Below are 17,463 nucleotides of genomic sequence, written 5' to 3'. Positions count from 1 at the left end.
AGTGAGTTCCAGGACAGCCAGGGCTACACCGAGAAACATCTGTCTTGAAAACAAAACAAAACAAAACAAAACAAAACAAAACAAAACAAAACAAAATAAAATAAAATAAAATTCAGTCTGTAGGCTGGGGAGATAGGTCAGTGGTCAAGAGCTTTGGCTTGCCCTCCCAGAGGACCCCAGTATGGCTCCCAGCACCCACATACCTGTGCCACAAGCTGTAACTCTAGCTCCAGGGGGATCCGATAACTTCTGCACTGCACAGCAGGCACTGCCCTGGTGCATGCAAATGTATGCTCTTTCTCTCTCTCTGTCTCTGTCTCTGTCTCTCTCTGTCTCTGTCTCTGTCTCTCTCTCTCTCTCTCTCTCTCTCTCTCTCTCTCACACACACACACACACTTAAATAAAAACAAAATCCTTTGTTAAAGCTTCCTGCTCTGTCGTAAATATAATAACAATAAGGTACATAATCCATTAGCTAATTTCCCAGAAAAATAATCTGGTGACTATCTGATAATTCCCCAATTTAAAAACTAAATCAGAAGTTGGTAGTGTCACCTTGTGACAGAGCAGTTTCTTAGTGTTCTCAGGGCCATTGCTGAGTGCGAATCGCAGCATCACCAATCCACTATCTCACTTTAACGCAGAGATTCTAACATTGCACACAAACCGAGCTGCGCATAGTCAATGTTTGGGACTCCTGCCTCACCAGGCTCTCAAGCGACTTCCTTCTTTCCTTCTCCCTCCCTCTGTCCTGTCAGGGGCTATTTCTGATGCCCCCGGGTTGCATGGAGGCTGAGTGGGCACTAGGTAGCAAGGACACAGTGTCCTCAGAGGGCAGAATGCACAGGAAGCTTGCTGCTCTTTTTGGCGTGGGGCGTGTCCCTGACTGTCCTTCTTGGCTCTCTTAGGCAGTGGCTGTCCACCTTCCCAATGCTGTGGGGACCCTTTAATGCAGTTTCTCATGCTGCAGTGACCCCCAACCATAACATTATTTTTGTTGCTACTTCATGACTAATTTCACTACTGTTCTGAGTCATACTGTAAGTGCCTGGCAGGCAGCATATCTGTCATGTGACCCCTGTGAACTGGACCTTCAACCCCTAAAGGGATCACAGCTCACAGGTTGAGAACGTCTGCCTTAGAGATTTCTTCTGCAGTACCACACCTCTGGCACCGAGATGGGACTCTAACCAGCTTAGCATCTCCATCACAGTGGCCCTTTGGGGGGCAGATAGAAAGGGAACAGATCATCTTCCAGCCACTAACACGGCTATATTATAGCGAGAGACGACCCGGACAGGGTGAGGGGTGCGCATGGTTAGGCAGTCTTGATGACCATGTGACCAGGCAGATCATTCAGATTCAGGTTTTTTAGGACCAAATGGAGAAATCTTTGACTCCAGAGAGACAAGCCCATTCCCATGAAAAGGGAATTGGTTTGGGCTTTGGGGGTTTGGGGCTTTGGGCTATGAGGTCTGTCTGCGAGGTCCTGCTGTTTCCAAATCCAAAGTGACTGCAGCAGGCTCAGGACGAGCACTGTCACTGTTGAGTCCTCAGCCCAGAGAGGGGTGACATGTGGTGGGTATTGGCATGGCAGTGTTTAGAGGGGTTCCTTGAACAGGTTAACACGCCTGTCTGCAGAGCTCAGCAGAGATGCCTGCCCTCCAGTCGGCTTCCACTTACTTTGTGGGCCCAAGTGTTTTTTAAGTCAGCCTTTTCTTTAAGCAAAAGCATTTTCTCAAGTACCTGCTAGCCCAGCTGCGGCACTGGCTACAAAACATCCTGGTCACCTGTGTAATATCCCACACAGGGGACAGGCCACTGCCCGGGGCTCTTAGATCTGCTTGCAAGGAACAGACTCTGGTTCCAGCCTTTGAGTGTCTAGTTACATCCCCCTAGCTTTTAAGACCTTTGGTCCTCCTAGCCTCTCTCTCTAGTCCAGGTTACCTCTTTGTCTCTCGTCACAGGCTGACCTAGTCTTGTTACTGCCTTGCTGTGCCTATCAGGAGATGTAGTTTAAATAGATATTTACCCAAGGGGAATGGGACACACACACACACACACACACACACACACACACACACACACACAGGCTAATATTTGAAGATACAGTGAGGCCTCTGCCTTGCTCACCAGAGCTTTTGGAACCATAGTCTGGTTTTAGAGTCTAATCCCCCACAGCCTTTGATCTCTCCCAGCTTAGGGAAGTAGGGAAGGGAGGGAAATCCCTCAAGATAAGGCATTCCAAGAGAAGAAACTATGGAAAGAATCTGCTGAATGGAATGTTTAGAGATAGTAGGGACTTTATGGCTGGAGTTTAGGAGTGAACTGTGGAGGCTCTAGAGAAGAAGCCTGGATATCCCATCCTCACCCTATAGGATGGGACCAACACTGTCTTTATATTGCTTTGTTTTGGTGCTTTGAGATAGGATCGCCTTGTATAGCCTAGTCTAGCCTCAAACTCACTACTCTTCTGCCATGACCTCTGCCAGTTGGCACCCAATACACACTCCCCACTTCCTACAAAAATAGAGGTATTTATCTGGCCTTCTCTTACTCTAGGAAGATCTTCAATTTCTCAAGTATGATGATTAGTTTTAATTGCCAACTGGACACAACCTGGAATCACCCAAGATGAGAGTCCTAGTTTTAGGGATCCCCCAGTTTGAGTTGGACTGCGGGTGTGTCTGTGGGAGATTGTCTTGATTGTCAATTAATGTGGGAAGACGTGGCCCACTGTGGGCGGCGTCATCCCTTAGGCCAGGGGCATGGACCATACACGCGTAGAGGAAGAGCTAAGCATGCATGCATTCATTTCTCTCTGCTCCTGCTTGGATGATGTGTCTAGCTTTTTAGTTCCTGCCACTTTGGTCTCACTGCCCTGATGAACCATAAACCTGTAACTGAGCCCAAATAGCCATGTTCCCCTACATTGCTTTTGTCGTAATATTTTAATCACAGCAACAGAAGCGAAACTAGGACATCAAGTTCATCCATAAATCCCTCCTGTCTGTGTTTACTTGAACTGAGAACATGAACCTTGAGTGTGTTTGAACAAAACAAGACCTTTGAACCCTCTCCAGGGACAGGTGTTCAGCACACCTGGGGAGCTCACTCTTCCCTCACCTCATGTGACCCTCTCAGTTCCAAGGTCTCCAGCATCCCCACAGGGAGGTACAGCACGGACCTGGTCACAGCTCCCGCCCCCATCTGCCCTGCAGGCAGAATGCCTCAGCTATGAATTCTTGGTGCTCACTCGGTTCACCTACATCAACAGAGCCAAGTCTGCCTGGTGGGGTTTATCTGTTTTATACTAAGAATGGACAAATCTTCACGCACCTTTATACTTTGTATCTTCTCTGAGCACAGGATACTAGAGAATCTTGGCTTGGCAGCTACTATTTTTTTAAAAAGAGTTATTTATTCTATGTAAGTACACTGTAGCTGTCTTCAGACACCCCAGAAGAAGGCGTCAGATTTCATTATGGATGGTTGTGAGCCACCATGTGTTTGCTGGGATTTGAACTCAGGACCTTCAGAAGAGTAGTCAGTGCTTTTAACCTCTGAGCCATCTCCCCAGCCCCAGCAGCTACTTTTAAACCCTATTTTAGTAATTATGAATGTGGGTTAAGAGCAACATTTTAATTATTCTTAATATTGGAAAAGACAGAGTAAAAGAAAGAAGAAAAGCAGGGTCATGGCTTAAAAGCTGTGTCCAGCTGGGCAGTGGTGGCTCATGCCTTTAATCCTAGCACTTGGGAGGCAGAGGCAGGAGGATAGCCAGGGCTACACAGAGAAATCCTGTCTCGAAAAACCAAAAACCGACCAACCAACCAACCAACCAACAAAAGCAAAGCAAAGCAAACAAACAAACAAAAAAGCTGTGTCCAGTTGGGCTTCACTCATTCATTTTAAAGTAGACAGGTAGGGTTTATAGAGCCACCCTGTCTAAAACCATGAAAGGAGCTGGGGAGATGGCTCAGACCCGAGGACCAGAATTCAGATGCCTGGCACACATCTGTAGCCCTCACACTGGGAGGGTGGGGGCTGGTGGCAGGTGGACCCCCAGGGGTGACTGGCCAGCCCGCTAACCACATCAGAGACCTCCAGGTTCAGTGAGAGTCCCTGTGTCAAACTCTAAGGTGGAAGGTAGAGGCCAATGGCGCACGCCTCTGATCTCACACTCTGAAGGCAGAGGCAGGCGGATCTCTGAGTCTGAGGCCAGCCTGGTCTACATAGTGAGTTCCAGGGTAGCCAGGGCTATATGTAGAGAGACCCTGTCTCAAGAAAATAAAAATCAGGCAGAGGGGATGGAGCAATGGCTCCGCAGATTAAAATCTCCTGTTGTTGTTGCAGAGGCCCTGGGTCTGAGTCTCAGCCCCCACATGGCAACTCACAAGCTCCACAACTCCAGTTCCAGGGGCTCCAGTGACCCCTCAGGCCCCAAGCATGCACTTGGTGCACAGACATGCTGTGAGCAAAGCTCTCCTAACAGATAAAATAAAGCAATCTAAAAGTTTTCTTTTTAATTTTACAAAACGTAAGATGAAGAGCAACCGAGTGAGGAGGACACCTGACGTCGTCCACTCGGACACACACATGGACACGGACACACACATGGACACGGACACACACATGGACACGTTGCACACACATGGACACGTTGCACACACATGGACATGGACACACACATGGACACGGACACACACATGGACACGGACACACACATGGACACAGACACACACATGGACATGGACACACACATGGACACGGACACACACATGGACACGGACACACACATGGACACGGACACACACATGGACAAGGACACACACATGGACATGGACACACACATGGACACGTTGCACACACATGGACATGTTGCACACACGTCCTTGTGCACGTGTCTCCCCTCAGAGGAATCTTATTCTGTCTTGGAAAAGGAAGTTCAACCAGGCACACTATTCCACAACTGTGTTCTCGGGAGGCCAAGGCAGGACTTTGGGGTCAGCTAGACCACAGCTCAAGAAGAACAAAGGAGAAAACAAAAGGCACCAGAGACACCTCCCTTCTAGGAACAGGAATGCTTCTGCTAAGTGAACCGAGAAAGGGAGTCACGTGACGCAGCGCACAAAGAAAGAGCGTGCTCTTTTCTCGTTTGAGAGACAGGGTCTTTCTAGATATCCCAGGTGGGCTTCTTACTCCCCTCGTAGCCCAGGCTAACCTCAGACTCTCGGGAATCCTCCTGACTCAGCCTTCTGAATGCTGAGATGACAGGCGTGAGCCTTGTAATCTTGTCGGTGGAGCATCTTTTAAAAATAAGTCAAATGTAGAGGGGGGTTGTAGAGGTCGAAGAGAGGAGGAGGTGGATGGAGATCGGTGGGAGGGGACTGGAGAGTGTGTCCTGGGAGTGTGGGAGCACCGGCTGCTCTTGCAGAGGACCTGGGGTCAGCCAATTCCCAGCACAGGCGCGGAAGCTTACAACCCTGTGTAACTCTAGTTTCAGAAGATCTGACTTCTTTTTCTGACCTCCACAGGCACCGAGGATGTATGCAGTGCACACACATACAGGCAAAAACGCCTGTACACATAAAATAAAAATAAATATCTCTTTAAGTAAAAAAAAAAAAAAAATTGGGTCTTGCTTCCGGGAGTTCTTGCTCTCTTGTTCTCTCTTGCCCTCCTGGGCTCTGCCTTCCCCTTCCCTTCCCCACTCTCTGCATGTGGTCATGGCCGCCTCTACTTCTCTACTCTTTCCTCCTCTCTGCCTTTCTCTGCCTCTTTTATTTTCTTAACTTTCCTCCCCATGCCCTAAGTAAACTCTATTCTATGCTTAAAAAAAAAAAATTGGGGCTGGAGAGATGGCTCAGCAGTTAAGAGCACAGACTGCTCTTCCAAAGGTCCTGAGTTCAAATTCCAGCAACCACATGGTGGCTCACAACCATCCATAATGAGATCTAGTGCCCTCTTCTGGTGTGTCTGAAGACAGCTACAGCGTATTTACATATAATAATAAATAAATCTTAAAAAAAAAAAAAGATCACACATGAGTTGCTGGTGTTTGTTTGCTGCTAGAGATGTGAGTGCTAGAGATGTAAAAAAGCAGGGTTCTCTGGAAGTCTCTGGAAGAGCAGCCAGTGCTCTTAACTGCTGAGCATCTCTCCAGACTCCAAAATAAATGTTATTTTTGATTTTGTCTTAAAATACAAAATGGCAGATATGTAGGAAAGCGTGCGCAGCATGGAGATTACAGTTAATATGCCGTTTGAGAGTTTTTTGTTAAGCAGATCTTTGGTGCTCCTGTCACAAGTAGGAGATGAGGGACGTGTTTATCTGCTTCTCTATGGTTACCATGCTATTTCCTGCATACACCGCATACGCTGAACTGTCACTCTCAAATGAACACTGTAACATTTATCCCTGAACAAGAAAGCATAAAGGGACAGTCCCCTGTCTCAGACAGAGCTCAACGTTGTGCAAAGGTCATGGATTATCTCTAGGAAGCTGAGAGTTGTCCAGAGAAAGACACGTAGGCAATCTCTCCCTTAGTGTACCTTTCTGTATTACTTTTCTGTTGCTATCATGAAATGCCATGATGAAAGCGAGTTGCAATTTAGTTGGGCTTACAGTTCCAGAGCTGGAAGAATCCCTCTTGGAGACTCCTGGGAGGCATGGCAGCAAACAGCAGTTGTGGCAGCGAGAGTAGGGTGTAGAGGGCTTACATCTTCAGATCCAAGCATGAGGCATAGGGAGAGCAAGAGGCTGGCGAGACTATATACGCTCAAAGCCCACACTCCATCATGTGTGCACCACCTAAAGTTCCAGAAGCCAAACAGCGCCACCTACTGGGGACCAGGGGTTCAAACATCCATGCCTGTGAGGGACATTCCTATTCAAACCACTGCAGTGGCTATACCTCTACTATTCCAAAATGACCAAAAACTGCTGTAGGAACTCCATTTTCACCTACTGGACACACCTCTCTTCTGAATGAGCAGAAAGTAACGGCAACCCCCAGGGGTTAAAACAAACCAGATGAGTGGGTGAGGATCTTAGCTAGACATCTGTAACCCTGGAGCTAGGTATCAAGTGTGGAGATGAAGTGGCTGAGGCTTGCTGGCTACCGGACTCACTCCAGATCCAGTGAGAGAGAACCTGTCTCAAGGGAATGAGAGGGAGAGTGCAGGAGCAGAGACCCTAGCATCTTCATCTGGACTCTATGCAAAGGCACACTCACCAGTGCAATATATTCACACACACACATGCACATACATAGGCACACACCAAATAGAGATGAATAAATAGACCTTCTAGAAAACAGAAACCAATTGCTTAAATAAAGCCCATGTTCAAATACTAGTAAGTCCTTTGATGTTTTGTGAAGTTTGGATTTGCTTCTTATTTCTTTGTGCCAACCATGAACCTTACGGGAAAGTGGTGTGGAATCTGCTGGTGCTAAACAATACCTTTGACCTCTTGTTTGTTTCATCCTGACACTTGAGTTTCTGAAAGACAAGACTTTCTGAATTCCAAATACCAGTGACCTGTGTGACATAGGAGAGTACAAGAAAGGAAAGGTTTTTGGTTTGAATTGCTTTGTTTTTACATATTTTGTTTGTTTCTTCATTTTGAGGCAGAGTCTCATGTAGCCAAGGTTAGCCTCAAACTGGCCGTCTCCTTGTCCTCCTGCCCCACACTCCTGAGTGTTGGGATTGCAGGTGCGTGCCACCATACCCGGTATATGATGCTGGGGATCAAACCTGGAGTCTAGTGTGTACTGGGCAAACACTATCAAATGGGCTATCACCTCATTCTTAATTAGAATTTTTTCTAATTTTGAGTCATATGTGTGTGTGTGTGTCATTCACACACACACATCCAGGCTAGCCTGGAACTCATGGTGTAGCCTGGATTGGACTTAAACTCCTATCTCAGTTTCCTCTGTCCCCAGCTCAACTGTGGCACCATACCCAGCTTGAGAGATATTCTAATGAGATCATTTTGTCCTTCATAGAATGATAACAAGCGGCCCAAAACTATTGGTTTCCCATCTCAGACTCCCTGGGAAGCTGAAGGTGCTATGTGTGCCCTGGGGCTTTGGGAGACAATTGGCTTTTAGTCCTCATCAAGCCGTGGACAGACAGGCTGTGCCTGACTGTGACCAGAGCCGGGAATGGTAGCTGGCCGTGGAGGAGCCACTGCACACTGCTCCTGGACAGCCAAGAGCCCACGGTAGAGCAGCTCCTCCCTCTCAGTCTCTCCTAGCCGGTTCTGGGAACTCTGGGCTGGGGCTAAAGAAAGAACTGACCAAAGGGCAAAGGTCACAAATGTGAGCTGGAGGAGTGGGTGTGGGGGCAGGGCAAGCACAGTCTGACTATAGCTTCATTTTTCCTTAAGGACTACTTTTATTAATTATTATTCTGGGTACTGGGAGTAGTAAAACCCTGGGAGGCCCCCAGCAGGCGCTGAGCCTCTAGGCTCTGGCCTCAGCCCTTTTCTGAAGGCTTTGAAAGTCAGTTTGAGCTTGCTGTTCAGATCTAGCAAATATTTACTGAGCGCCTCCTGTTGTTGGGGAGGGGTAGGGTGGAGGTGTGTATGTAAAACACAGGGCCTTGTCTGTGCTGAACGCAAGCTCTACCTCTGAGTTAGAGTCTGGGCCTAAACGAGAACCAATTCAACTAGATTAGATTATATATAGGCAGGCTTATTGGAAGCTGCTCTCTTGCCCCAAGGACTGAGGCCAGGGATGTCATCGGAATGGGGAGAGGTGTGGGGAGGGGGGACAGAGAGAGAAGAGAAAGAGAAGAGAGAAGGGGAGAAAGAGAAGAGAAAGAGATGAGGAGAGAGAAGAGAGACAAAGACAGAGGAGAGGGAGAAAGGGAGAAAGGGAGGGAGGGGGGAGAGAGGGAGGGAGAGGGAGAGGGAGAGGGAGAGAGGGAGAGAGAGAGAGAGAGAGAGAGAGAGAGAGAGAGAGAGAGAGAGAGAGAGAGAGAATGGAAACGTCTAGATTATATAGGAGCCTCTGGGGGAAGGGCAGCCTCAGCCCTGGGCTGGAAAATTCAGGGTTGGGGGCAGGGCGTGCCAGATAGGGACTGAGGGGTGCTGGAAAAAAAACCTGGAGGCCAGGTCTGCTTTGTTTGTAAAATATGCACCTCAGTCCCTTGTCCCAGGGTCCAAAACCAAACAATAACTTTTATTCTCTTGTAATAACTGTCATCTCGGAGGCTTAGTCCCAGAAGCTTCTGGCTTCCACACAATCTTATCTTAGGCCTAGAATGTTTTCAGCCTCTGAGACTCGCTGCTGAATAAGCTCACCCTTTCTTGTTCTTTCTGCTCTCCGGCCAGCTGGTCAACTCAGCTGTTCTGACTCAAAAACTCCTCTCTAAACTGACTGATTCAATCTGGCTTCTCCTGACTTACTCTGCTTGGTCTCATGCTAACTCTGGCCATCTGTTCTAATCTTTGGCTCCTTCTCCTTCTCTGGCTTGTTCTGTCTTCACCTGTGTCTAGCTTGTTCTCTCTTTAGCCTGTAAAACGTCCCCAGTAAAACTGCCTCTTCCTTTTTTGCTCACTCTTATCTTTTCATCTCTACACTCTCTCTGAAGAGCTTCCCTTTCCTCTCTCTTTTCTTGAGAGCTAGGCATATCCTGTTCTGCCAACTCTTTCTCTGATTCTTCACTTTGTCTGCCATTCCATTAGACATCACTTTCAAACATGGGTGTGTCCTTCCAAAAACTACCTTCACCTTCTTTGTTTGGGACCAAGGGACTTAAGGTGTGTGCTAAGGCTGAGACTCATCACAACTAGAAATAGTTGGGTTTTTTTTTCCAGCAAATCATGGGGTTCACAGTGTGATCAAATATCCTGCAGCACAAAAATACTTAACTACTGTCTCGCTCAACTCCCACAACAGAAGCGTTTATTTACTGCTATGTGTTAAGGTCACAACCGAGAGGCAGAGAGATGGCTGGGGCAAAGGTGACTGCAGCCATGTCTTCTATCTCCTCAAGACCCATGTGGTAGGAGGAGAGAACTGACTCTCACAAATGCACCAGACGGCACATGTGTACCCACAAAATAAATAACATGTAAAAAAAGTAATAATAAAGAGGAGGCGGGCTGGAGAGATGGCTCAGCGCTTAGGAGTATGCGCTGCCCTTGGAGAGGTTGCCAGCACATGGGGCAGCTTCTAACCACCTGGAACTCCAGTTCCGGGGGATCTAGTACCTTCTAGGGACACCCTCACACATGTGATACACACAGGCACGTGCACACACGGACACACAGCAACACACACACACACATACACCCACATACACACAGTGGCACATAAATAAAAAAAAAAAAAAGGAAGCTTCGGAGTGGTGGCACACGCCTTTAATCTTAACACTCGGGAGGCAGAGGCAGACAGATTTTTGTGAGTTTCAAGGTCAGCCTGGTCTGCAGAGCAAGTTTCAGGAGAGTCAGGGCTACACAGAGAAACCCTGTCTGGAAAACCCCACATAAAAGACTGCTGCAGTGTACTTACATATAATAATAAATAAATCTTTGGGGTTTTTTTGTTTCTGGTTTTTTGGATTTGGTTTGTTGAGACAGGGTTTCTCTGTGTAGCCCTGGCTGTCCTGGAACTCACTCTGTAGACCAGGCTGGCCTTGAACTCAGAAATCTGCCTGCCTCTGCCTCCCAGAGTGCTGGGATTACAGGGGTGTGCCACCACCGCCCTGCAAATAAATCTTTAAGAAAGAAAAGGAAAAGGGCTGGTGAGATGGCTCAGTGGCCTGTGTCCCAGACAGTTTTCCAAGCACGCACACACACACACACACACACACACACACACACCCGCCCCTACTCTGTCCTTTCTGTAGCTCAGTTTGCTGCCTCGCTGCCGCCTCTGCTGCTTTAACTTCGCAATGAAACCACAGCAAGGGTTGATTTTAGCTTTAAGGGCAAAAGAATGGGGGTCTTCAATGACATGTCTGCCCACACAACGGTCTCTGGAGGAGTTTAGAGCATCTTCACCTGTATGGAGCATGTGTCGCAGTAACTTATAGATATGTTTTATTTTTTTGTTTCTTTTTTAAAACCAGGTCGGCTAGAAGACCAATATATAATTCGGTTTGTGAAAGAAAAGCTCAAATCTATGCCTTGTAGGAACCAAGGTTACGTTTTGGATGGCTTCCCAAAGACCTATGATCAAGCGAAAGACCTGTTCAACCGTAAGCACGGGCGCCCTCTGTGCCCTGAGTTCACACTCTCTTAAGTTGGAACCTCGTCATCTTGTTAGTCTTCCTAAATCTGTCTTTCTTTTGCTTTGTTTTTATCTATTTATTTTTACAGTCTTACTGTTGGGGAAATATTTGCCCAGTTAAACAAAAAAACGGGAGAAACTCATTTCTGATTCTTCTCTTGCCTAACTGTTTTTGTTTCCTAAGATGCCCAGGCTGACCTTGAACCCGCCCAGTATGTAGCTGTGAGTAACCTTGCACTTCCCTGAAGCTCCAGCCTCGGCCTCCAAGCACTAGGGCTAGGATTCCAGCCACTGTGTGCTGCCACACCACGCCATGCCACACCACACTTCTGTGCTCTGCTTGGTTTGTGCTACTAGGTTCTGCCATCTCTTTTCTCTCCTTTTGTCCTATGGGAGCACCAACACTGAGCATAAGATCTGTCCCCCTAGCTGGGCATGGCAGTACACACCTTTAAAGCACTCCAGAGCCGGTGTTGGTGGCACACGCCTGTAATCCCAGCTCTCTGGGAGGCAGAGGCAGGCGAATTTCTGAGTTTGAGGCCAGCCTGATCTACAGAGTGAGTTCTAGGACAGCCAGGACTGCATAGAGAAATCCTATCTTGAAACCCACCCACCCCCAAATCTACCCCCTGAGAGCTGTACCCTATACCCTTTTCTTTGCTTGTCTTTGGTATAAGCTAGATCCTCTGACACTAGGACAGTAAAGTATCGGAGAGTTACATTACTCAAATTATATAGGACACAGGAGCTTGAGCCCCTGTGACAAAGGGATTTTCACTACAGTGTCCCAAGATCTAGATATGATTCCGCCCATGTCTGTCAGAGTAAGTGTCCATGTGTGACAGATTACAACTCCACTGTCCTAGGTTGCTGCCACCCACATGGTCCAAGATGGTAGCCTCACTCCACCGATGGTTATATGTATCTCTATGCCACACACAGTCATGGTAGCTTCCAGTGACACTCTTTTTTTTTTCTTTCTTTCTTTTTTGTTTGTTTTTTGTTTGCTTTTTTTGTTTGTTTGTTTGTTTGTTTTTGAGACAGGGTTTCTCTGTGTAGCCCTAGCTGTCCTGGAACTCACTCTGTAGGCCAGGCTGGCCTCGAACTCAGAAATCTGCCTGCCTCTGCCTCCCAAGTGCTGGGATTAAAAGCGTGTGCCACCACCGCCAGGCTTGTCACTCTTGACAGCAATTGATTTCTATTTTATCTGGGTGTGTTTCTCTCTCTCTCTCTCTCTCTCTCTCTCTCTCTCTCTCTCTTATTTTGAGACAAGGTCTCTTGTAGCCCAGACTGGCCTCAGATTTACTGTGTAGTGGAGGATGACCTTGAACTTCTGATGCTCCTGCCTCCACCTTGGGAATCATACAAAGCTCATTCTCCTGTGACTGGCATATTTAATTTAGCTCCTGTCCTTAGGTTTGTTAAGTCATTGTCCCTCCTTGTTAAGGTAGAATAGTCTACATACACATACTGCCCCTCCTTTTTAAGGTGGAATAGTCTCCACACACCACAATTTCCTTATTTGTTTGTCTGACAATGGCTATGTGTTATGAGATGACTTCTAAGCTCAGTGTTCTGTTTATGGCTGGTTTCCATTAATGATTGCCAGTTAAAATATGCCTATGCCAGCTAGGGATACAACGAAGTCCATAAAGGGCTTGCCATACCCCACAAACCTAAGGACCACACCCAACTCCCAGCTGGGCATGCTGGCTTGTGGCTGTAACCCCACCATTGAGGTGTATAGCCCTTGGAGCCTGATGACCAGCCAGTCTAGCTGAATCAGTAAATGCTAAGTCCCATGAAAGACACTGTCCCCCCAAATAAGGTAAGAAGTGATGGAAGAAGGTACCCAACATATACCTCAAGCCTCCACATACATGTGCACACAGCATCACACATATATGCATACATATAAATGCGTACACATGTATGTTCGCAGTATGACATCTGAAGCCAGGCCTGCATGGCACATGCTTGTAATCTCAGTACAGGGGAGGAAGAGGCCAGTTTGCAAGATTAAGGGCCAGCCTGGGCTCCATAAGGAAAGGCTGAGGCAGAAGAGTTGCTGTGAACTCAAGTCCAGCCTGTGCTACAATGTGAGCCTTGTCTCAAAAAAAAACAGAATTTTTTTCTAATTAAAAAATAGCATTTGAACTTTTCCTGTGACTCCCTAGTAATTTGGTAAAAAAGCATAACCACCTATATTTTTGATTTCATAGAGGAAGATGAAGAGGAAGAAGAAGAAATCAGAGGCAAAATGTTTCCCTATGATAAATTAATTACACCTGGTGAGTTGAAAATATCTCTCCAATAGTGTGTGGGGGGGGGAGGAATATACAGACATGCACACGTAGACACATGCCTGTGAGAGTCATATGTACAGGCATGCACACGTAGACACACGTCTGTGAGAATCACATGTACAGGCATACACATGTAGACACATGCCTGTGAGAATCACATGTACAGGCATGCACACGTAGACACACGTCTGTGAGCATCAAGGTCAACGTTAAGTGTCATTTTTCAGGAGCTATCCACCTTGTTTTGTGAGACAGTGTCCCTTCTCAAACTTGTCACTTACCGATTCAGCCAGGCCGTCTGGCCGGGGAGCACCAGAGCGTCTCCTGTCTCAGTCTCCCCAGTCCTTCGGAGTGGGTGACACCACACTGGTCTTTTCTCGTGGGTGCTGGGACATCTGCAAGGAAATTAATTTTTTTAAGATTTATTTTTTTTAGTGACACTTGTGCATGTATGTTTGTGTGTAGGTATGTGCACATGCGATTAGGGCTGCTCAGAGTCCAGAAACATGGAGCTAGAGATATAAGCAGCTTTGGGCTGGGGACTAAACTCTGGAACTACACCTGTGCTCCCTTGGAAAAGTATAAATTCATGCATTCATTCATTCATTCATTTTGGAAACAAAGTCTTTCTTTGTAGTCATGGCCTACCTGGAACTTAAAATGTAGACCAGGCTGGCCTTGAACTCAGAAAGATCCGCCTGCTTCTGTCTCCCAAGCACTCCCAAGGGATCAAAGGTGTGCACCACCATGGCCAGGCTCCAGCAAGCATTCTTAGCTGCTGAGTTTTCCTGCCAGCTCGGGAATGAGCACTGTGGGCTCTGAAACCAGCGGCAGAAACATGAAATGCCCAAAAGGTTTTCTCAGACATCTCCTTCAGGTAGACATACACTTTGGCAAAAGGGAGAATGAAGTTATTGCTTTAAAAACCCAGGGCTGCCTGGTTGAGGATTGTGAACCGCCTCCGAGGAGTTCATTTTCCAAATTCCACAGTAAAGCCTATGCAGGTCATGGGGGCAACTGGATACAGTTCAGCTCAAAATGCATCAAGCACTGAGCACAATCACACCTTACTGAGGGCTGAGTGATGGCTCTTAAGAACTGACTGTGGTTTGAAAGAGACTGTCCCCATAGGCTCACACATTTGAATATGCGGGGGCGTGCCTTTGGGGTACCAATGGCAAGGCAGCCTTTAAGAGTTAAGATTCATGTCAATCCCAGTTTGTGCTTAGTCTCTCTCTCTCTCTCTCTCTCTCTCTCTCTCTCTCTCTCTCTCTCTCTCTCTCTCTCTCTCTTTCTCTCTCTCTCTCTCTCTCTCTCTCTCCCATCCCCCCCCCCCCGTGTGTGTGTGTGTGTGTGTGTGTGTGTGTGTGTGTGTCTGTCTGTCTGTCTGTCCTCTGTGTCTCTCTGTCCTGTCTTTCTCTCTCTTTGTCTTGATCTCTGTCTCTCTGTCTGTCTCTCTGCCCTATCTTTCTGTGTCTGTCTCTGTGTCTCTCTCCCTCTGTGTGTTTGTCTCTGTCCTCTGACTCTCTGACTCTCTGTGTCTCTGTCTTGTCTTTCTCTCTCTGTCTCTGTCTCTGTCTTTCTGTGTCTCTGTCTGTCTCTCTGTCCTATCTTTCTATGTCTGTCTTTGTCTCTCTCTGTGTCTCTGTCTGTCTGTCTGTCTGTCTCTCTCTCTCTCTCTCTCTCTCTGCTTCCTGCTTGCAGTTCACAAGATGAGCTCTGAGCTTGCGGTGCCAGCCGCCATGCCTGGCACTTCTCACTGTGGTGATGGACTCCTGCCCCACAGGAACCATAAGCCCAAAGAAGCCTTCCTCCCATAAGTTGCCTTGCTGATAGGGTTCCATTCCAGCGACAGAAAGTAACTAGTATAGGGGTCTTGCTGCTCTTTCAGAGGGTCTGAGTCTGGTTCCCGGCACACTGGGCTGCTCACCCAGCACCAGTGGATCCAGTGCTCTCCTCTGATCTCTCCTCACACACGGCAGGCATACATCCACGCTAGCTCTTACGTATAAATAAATAATACAATAAAACAATGAAACAAAAATAAAACAATAAAAACAAATCCTGAAAACAACAAAAAGGGAAAAACAAACAAAAATCCAGAAAAACAACCACAAAACCTTAATTGAGCCTCTCCTGTTCTGTGGGGAAATCATTCCCACGGCATCCGCAGGTGACAGGCTAGAGCTGTGACAGTCACAGTGGTATTAGAGGTTTTCTACTTAACAACATCTGCTGCATTTATAGGAAGAAAGAGAGGAAGGACAGAGGAAGGGAGGGAGAGAGGGAGGGAAGGACAGAGGGAGGGAGGGAGAGAGGGAGGGAAGGACAGAGGGAGGCAGGGACGGAGGGAGAGAAAATAAAACAAGTTACCACTGCCAGTTGGCCTTCAGTTCTCTGGAGTTGTGGGTTCTGCGTGCATTTCTCCCCCAGGAAAGGTGACAAGGCCTTTGCCGTCATGTGAAATTGAGGCTGTGGGTCAGACATGTTGGTTAGCCATGGCCATCCATCCAGTCTACTGATCCCAGAGTTTTCTCTCCTCTCCCCTAGAATTTGTGTGCGGTTTGGATGCCTCTGACGAGTTTCTGAAGGAGCGGGTGATGAACCTCCCAGAGAGCGTCGTGGCAGGGACTCACTACAGCCAGGACCGATTCCTCCGGGCCCTGAGCAACTACCGGGACATCAATACAGACGACGAGACAGTCTTCAACTACTTTGATGAAATTGAAATTCACCCAATACATATTGGTATGAAGTGACTTCTGAGATCCCAGAAACCCCTGGTGCACGAGGGACTGGGACTGTGGGGCTGAGGGAGTACCTGGGCTTAAAGTGTGCCTGATAGAGCTCAGGAAGCCACAGAGTCAGAAGAGCACTGCTCCGGGAGCACTCCTCCAGGACAGCCATTTTACTGGGCGATAGGGTGTTGGGATGTTATCATCATACAGACGCAGGATTGAACGTAAAACTGTCTTCTTATCACTGAAAAGAAGCACGAGCTTGCTGCTGCCTCCTTTGAGGATGCCCGGGTTCTGCCCCTGCTTTGTTGCCAAACACTGGTGCTCAGCACAGACCTCTCCTGCCTTTAAGTTTGGTTGGCTCACCTCAAAACGGAACTATCCCCTCTGATCTATCCACTCATTGGAACTTAGCACGCAGGAAACAGGGAGTAAGACACTTTAGCCTCCTCTTCCTCCTCATCTGTGGCTCAAGATTCCAGACTTCATAGCAATCTGGTGCCGCTTGACTCGGTGAAGCCCCGAGTTGCCTCCTGACTTTCTGGATCTTGACACGTCCTCTGGGGTTGAGGAGCAAGGAAGGAAGGGTTTGCTTTGTCCCACACCTTGAGGGGACAGTTCACCTGTCCCCTCTTTCTACTCTGGGCAGTGATTGGGGCCTGCCTGCCTCCAGTTACATTTGTCTTTTGCAAGTCAGGCATATTTCATGTATACACGTGGACATCTGTACCTACTTAGAGAACTATGGGAGAGTGGTGAATCTCAGAAAAAATGGTCATGGTTATCTTTTCTGTAATGTTCCCAAAAGTATTTTTACAAAGATCAGAAAGGCTGGAGGGAGAAGCAATAACAGCAGAAAGGACAGGAAGAATGATTGGGCAGCGACTGTGTGCCCACCTTTGCTCCATTCATCATCCATCCATCCACCATCCATCTACCCATCAGCCATCCATCATCCACCCATTATCCATCTGTCCATCATCCATCCATCACCCATCCATCCATCCATCATCCGTCATCCATCTGTCCATCATCTGCCATCCATCCATCCATCTCCATCCATCCATCTCCATCCATCCATCCATCCATCCATACATACATCTATCATCACTATCTATCTATCTATCTATCTACCTACCTACCTGTGTGTGTGTGTTTTTTTTGGACATCA

The 17,463-nt window shown here is 47.5% G+C and overlaps 1 protein-coding gene across 1 annotated transcript in view; it reads left to right on the top strand.

Moving 5' to 3' along the window:
- Ak7 (adenylate kinase 7) overlaps positions 1–17,463 on the top strand; it is a 66,061-nt gene that overhangs the window by 38,910 nt on the left and 9,688 nt on the right. The window contains exons 13-15 of the mRNA XM_052186686.1: positions 11,088–11,216; positions 13,471–13,539; positions 16,105–16,302. Of these exons, the coding sequence (XP_052042646.1) occupies positions 11,088–11,216; positions 13,471–13,539; positions 16,105–16,302 (396 nt within the window). The remainder of the gene's footprint in view (positions 1–11,087; positions 11,217–13,470; positions 13,540–16,104; positions 16,303–17,463) is intronic.

Source organism: Apodemus sylvaticus, chromosome 6 (genome assembly GCF_947179515.1).
Source record: "Apodemus sylvaticus chromosome 6, mApoSyl1.1, whole genome shotgun sequence".
Taxonomy (NCBI): Eukaryota; Metazoa; Chordata; class Mammalia; order Rodentia; family Muridae; genus Apodemus; species Apodemus sylvaticus.
This window is presented reverse-complemented; position numbering and strand designations above follow the sequence as displayed.